Source organism: Symphalangus syndactylus, chromosome 1 (genome assembly GCF_028878055.3).
Source record: "Symphalangus syndactylus isolate Jambi chromosome 1, NHGRI_mSymSyn1-v2.1_pri, whole genome shotgun sequence".
Taxonomy (NCBI): Eukaryota; Metazoa; Chordata; class Mammalia; order Primates; family Hylobatidae; genus Symphalangus; species Symphalangus syndactylus.
The window spans coordinates 144,132,529-144,138,325 of record NC_072423.2 but is presented as its reverse complement, the minus strand read 5'-3'; the positions used below and the strand labels follow the sequence as shown (position 1 = coordinate 144,138,325).

Sequence of the window (5,797 nt, the reverse complement as noted above, 5' to 3'; positions counted from 1 at the left end):
GCAGAGGGGGCGGAGGGCGCCCCCGGGGGCGGGGCACGCAGATGACGGCGGCGCGGGTGGTGGAGCGCTGGGCGGCCCGGCTGCCTGACTGGCCGGCTTGGGCGTCTGGGCCGTGAAGGTGGGACCGCTTGTTCTGGGCGGCAAGTTTCCCTCTCCACCGCCCGCCGTTCGTAGCATGTCCCCCAGAACCCGGGGAGCGCAAGCAGGACTGGCTTAGAGAAGACGCGGTCCCCAGCTCTTGGGCCACGGACGTCCCGCCCCGCTCCTCTGTCGGTGGAGAACCGCCGGGCCGAGCCACTGGGAGAAGCAGGCCAGAGCCTTCTAGGGCCTCCGGCCCGTGGACCCGAGGAGGATGAGCTGGCTCTTTCCCCTGACCAAGAGCGCCTCCTCCTCCGCGGCTGGGTCCCCCGGTGGCCTCACCAGCCTCCAGCAGCAGAAGCAGCGCCTGATCGAGTCCCTCCGGAACTCACACTCCAGGTGACTGGTCGCTGCCTCTCCGTCGGAGGAAAAAGTAGGGTGGGAGGGCGGGCTTGTCCTAATCACCTTCGCAGCGCCTCAGTCTGCTCCCCACCAGCTCCTCCTGTGGTTTACCTCCCTTGGTTCTGGGTCACACGCTTGCTCTGCCACTCCTGATCCCGTTTACTGTTTTCCTCCGGACCCTCCCTGCCTCCTGCCGCACCACTGCTCAGCGCTTCTAACTCGGATTTCCTCATCCCTCCTGACACATCGCTGCTGACTGTAATCTCTCAATCTCTCTCATAGTCTATTTCCAGTATCCCTTGCTGCCCAGGCTTCCCCACTGATCTTTCCCTTTGCCCACCTGATTGTCGCGTCGGCAGAATTGTTAAAATACAATTGTGAAGAGTAATCTCCAGGTTACACAAAGAATGGAAAATAGAACTGTTGCAACATCAAAGGAAAGGGAAGCCAGAGTTTTCATCAGTGAATGCTTCTCGTGTGAGAGTCACTTATCACGTAGTCTTCTTGAGTCTCTTAAGATTTACCCTGTTCAAGCAGCCTCTCCCCATCTCACAGCTACCAGTGCCTATACATTTCTCACTTCTTTCATAGTCTTGTCCCCACGCTCAGTAGTTACCTTATGTTCATCTTGATTGTTCTGTTGTCTTCCTATGAGTTTTTCATTTTATCGTGGTCAGTTTAGAAATATTTTTACAATTCATATTCAACTTTTATTGTAAATTGGTTGGCTGCAGGCTTTTACATTGCAAATGTCTATGGCCTCTAATGTTTTTCAAAAATTAGAACTGCTTCTTTATATTATACGCATTTTGCAAGTATATTTACTTCACAGTTTTACAGTATTTTAAATAAAGATGACAACATTGTTAAGTCCCTAACCCCCTTTTTTTTTTTTTTTTGCTGGGGGGACGTACTCTCCTTCTGTTGCCCAGGCTGGAGCGCAGTGGCGCGATCTCGGCTCACTGCAACCTGCGTCTCCCGGGTTCAAGCAATCATCCTGCCTCACGTCCCCCCACCCTCTCCGAGTAGCTGGGATTACAGGTGCGCGCCACCATGCGCGGCTAATTTTTTGTATTTTTAGTAGAGACGGGGTTTCACCACATTGGTCAGGCTGGTATCCAACCCCTGACCTCAGATTTTCCACCCGCTTCGGCCTCCCAAAGTGCTGAGATTACAGGAATGAGCCACCTCGCCGGGCCCCTAACCCTTTTAAAAATATTATTTTCATACAGTTAAAAAATATATATCATGAGATAATATCGAAAAATTTTATTTAAAATGGAATAATTTTAGATAGTCTTGTTAATAGAAAAATGCACTGCAAAATCAGTTTGGCTAAAATAAGGCCTGATGCTGTCTGAACTTTAGGTGTTTCTTGGTTCCTTGTCTCAGTTGTTCTGTTTGTTCATAACTTTCAAAAGGTGAAATTTTATGCTGTTTAACAGAAAAGAATGGCAGGCTGTTATTGGTGGCTTTCATTTTGGAAAATTAAGTTCACGAAGTTCTTACAAGTCAGTCTTACCCCAAATCATATTCTGTACTGACGTTTAAAAGCTACTCTCACAAGGTATGCTTATAAAATAAGGTGACTCATTTTTAACATGTTTGTTCCCTTAGAAGTTGTTACCTTGGTAGACTGTTTATATACTGAACCAATCCTGCTATTGCAGAAACACTTTTTTAGAACCACGCTTTTGGAATTAATTGCTTTTAAACCTTAGTGTGTAGTATTATGTTAAATATTTTCAGTGCTGACTAATTTTTTTCTTCGAGGTTAGAGTTTAATTTTTTTAATACTCCAAAGTCTCTTGCTTCTAAGGCTGGTAAGTAAGGGAAGTAACTGATTTGAAATTTATAATTTTGGCCTCCCAAATAAAGTAAGATTCTATAGCAGGAATTGTTAATGTAAAGAGTCCTGGAATTGGCTTAAGAGGATCAGTAAATACCCTGAATTGGATACTGAAAGGATTCATTTTATGTATTATTTTTTGAACCAGAAATTATGAACATATGAGTGGACATGGTTACATTAGATAATGTAATATATTTTGTAGTGTTATGAACAAATAACGAAGTATTTTATTGTTTTAAGTTCTTTTATAAAAACACTTGAAGTTTTATTGAGATGTTTCCCATTTACAAATTATACGTGAATAATTCTGGAGACATTTAAGTAGGTCATATGCTTCCAGTTTTCAAAGAATGGCACAATCCTGGAAAATGCCATTCAATTATTCTTGTTAGTCCACCCTTTAAATAATGACATATATTTTTAAGCTAGGAGGTAAAAAATAATCTATCTATATGGTATCTGATGTAAAGATAGAAAAGGTGTGATGTATTTTCTCGTCAGTCGTAAGGGGCACAGCTGACCCTCCTATAACAAAAGACAGGTTAACAAGCGAAAAGCATAACAGATTTATTTAATCAAAGTTTTACACTGCATGGGAGCCTTCAGAAATGAAGCCCCGAAGACCCAAGGAAAACTGTCTGTGTTTATGGTTAGGTTCAATGAAGAATGGACAGCCATGTGGAAATGTGATTGGACAAAAAGAGTATGGTAATGGTAATAGACAGAGGTGGGGGAAACCCACCAAGGCCTGTTTGTTCAGATTTTTCTTGGCTTCTCTGTATAACCTCCTCCTCCTCTAGTGGACAGGCCCGGACTCCTATGGAGTGAGGGTCTTTAGGACGGAAGGGAAAGTGACCTTTCTAGATTTTTTGTAGGGAAGAAGGGTTCTAGTTTGTAATATACCACCCAGGCGAGGAGGAATTCTGGTTTCTATGACTTCTTCAAGGGAGAAAGAGGGCCAGGAGGTGGTCAGAGAGAGCTTTACTTCTGAGGCCCTCCACACTCCTTTAATTCAAAGTAATCAGCCTGCCAAAGTGCGATATTTTTGGGTATTGTTTTCTGACCCCCAATACTGGCAATATGTTGCCTGATTACCTAAATTAGTGATACAACTTACACTTAAAAGATTTTTGTGCAAACAGACACTGATTGGTTATTCTAAAGGTGTGGAGTGTAAAAGTTGAAAGCGTTTACAGTGTTTTGTTTTTTTTTTTTATGAACAGTACAAAAACTTGTTACATGAGGAATATCCGTATCTTGTTACATGCTGCCCATCTCCCTCATGTTTCATTTTATGTCTGTTCTCCAAATGTAAGCTCAATAGGTGAATATCTTTTTTTGGCGGCGAAAGTATCTTTTCTTCTGCTCTACTGAGTAACCTTTCTCTACCCCATTCTCTCATGTCCCTTCCAACTCTTACCATTTTTAACCCCTTATAATTCTGAAAATGCCACTTCAGTCTCTTTTTGTCCCTTTCTCTAATGACTGTGAAGTTTTTAGTTGCCTTAAATTCTTATCTCCTCAGCTACCTCAGTCTTCTAAAAAAAAAAAAAAAAGGTGAATTTTATGTAAATTTTTTCATCTGAGTCTCACCATCACCAATATGCAGGGCAAATGAGATAACTGTCGTAGATGACACACACAAAAAAGTGTTTAACCAAAGTGTTTAAGTCAGCTGTGAAAATGGAAACTAGAAATTATGTATACTGGGCTCCAGTAGTATGTTCTCTCTTGTAAGTAACACTTAGCACAGTATTTAATTTATCACCAAAATTCCTGAGTTTATGGACAGGAGTAGAACTAATTCTGTTTCTTATACTTTCTGAGGAAGCTGACTTTATCGACACTGTTGGTTTTTCCCTCTGCAAGGCGCATACGTTGTGGAGGCTGGGATCTTGCAACCCAGCGTCCGCTAGAGGTGAATAAGGATTGTTTATGCCAGTGATGATGGTCTCATCACCCTTCCCCCCAAGTTACTGTGGAAGCAGGACTCTTGGTCAGTGGGAGTTGGAGGGTAAGTCTGCTGGGGAGCTGCTCAAAATGTTTTCTTAGCAATAGTAAGAAATGACTGGGAGGAAGAAATGTCTCATGTTTTGGATATTGTTAAGGAGACAACCCTGATCCTCCAATTCCTATCTGTAAAATCAGGAATTGTGATTCCTGTCATGCAGGATTTTTGATAACTAAATAATATATGTAAGACATTTGGAAGAGTAGCACATAGTAAGCATAGGACAAATTACATTCCTTCTTTCTACTGCATAGAATCAGTGTGCTTGAAATCTTTGCCTCTTAGCCCATAAGCTTCTAGCCCAGTTACTGTTTATGGATCTCTCATAAGCCTACCTACAACTCACCTGTCTCTGGCAGAACTACTTCTGACTTTCCATTTAGAAAGCAAGTCCATTCCAGAGAGTTAGTTCGTTCATAAAATTAGGCATGATGCAGGTAAATAACCTAAAATATTATCTTGCACACAGGAGATGTAAACAGCAATTGTTATTGTATTTTGTTCTTGTCCGTATCTTTAAAATAGTAATGCCATTCTCCATAGTCTTTAAAATTTGTTTTAATATTTTCTTTTGCTGCCAGTCTCCGGATTCCATTGTTCTTTCTGATTGCCTAAATGTTTAGGCTTAAAACTTCTTGTAGAGTCAGCTCTTGTATCGTTCTCCCCCACAGCTGCTAAGCTTAACCTCTTGATCATAGTTGTTAAGACTTTGTCCCCCAGTCTCATGGGATTCGGAGTAAGCTTAAATTCCATGCTCTTGTTTTTATAGAATTGATTCTCAGCTCATAAGGACTCGCAGACAAACTTGGTAACACAAGAGATATTGTAATGAGAGGATATGTATGTGTGTGTTTCAACCCGTCTGATGTTATATATTTTTATGAAAAGGATTTATTATCAACAGTCAAAGTTTGCAATTTTTATATTAAAATTTCCAAGTTTCCTTTTTATTTATTTATTTTTTGAGACAGGATCTCACTCTGTCACCCAGGCTAGAGTGCAGTGGCACAATCGCAGCTTAACGCAGCAATCCTCCCACCTCAGCTTCCCAAGTAGCTGGAACTACAGGCACATGCCATCATGCCCAGCTCAAAAGTTTAATTGTTTGTTGTTGTTGTTGTTTGGTAGAGATGGGGTTTTGCCATGTTGCCCAGATTTGTCTATCAAACTCCTGGGCCCTAGCACTCTGCCTGGCTTGGCCTCCCAAAGTGCTAGGATGACAGGCATGAGCTGCCACACCCATCCCAATGTTTCTTTATGTAATAGACTTTATTTTTAGTGTAGTTTTATGTTCACAGCAAAATTAAAAGGCAGAAGATTTCCCCTATGTCCCCTGTCGTCTCTAACTCTTCTTTTAAAATGGAAAATCTGGAAAGATTGGTTTCCACATAGCAACATTTGCTTCAAGCTGAAGAGTAGCTGTCTCCTTTGCTGCGCTGCCCACTACCCATTTC

General features: G+C 42.0%; 1 protein-coding gene across 6 annotated transcripts in view; it reads left to right on the top strand.

The window, feature by feature from the left end:
• The first annotated feature begins 37 nt into the window (after positions 1-37).
• VPS37A (VPS37A subunit of ESCRT-I) overlaps positions 38-5,797 on the top strand; it is a 58,263-nt gene continuing 52,503 nt past the window's right edge. For 2 of the 6 annotated variants that reach the window (XM_063613247.1, XM_055287121.2), the window contains exon 1: positions 40-477. In XM_063613247.1, the coding sequence (XP_063469317.1) occupies positions 353-477 (125 nt within the window). In that variant the 5' untranslated portion in view covers positions 40-352. Of the gene's footprint in view, positions 478-5,797 lie in introns of all 6 variants that reach the window. The other 4 variants (XR_010114569.1, XM_055287131.2, XM_055287144.2 and 1 more) reach the window with 3 other exon arrangements.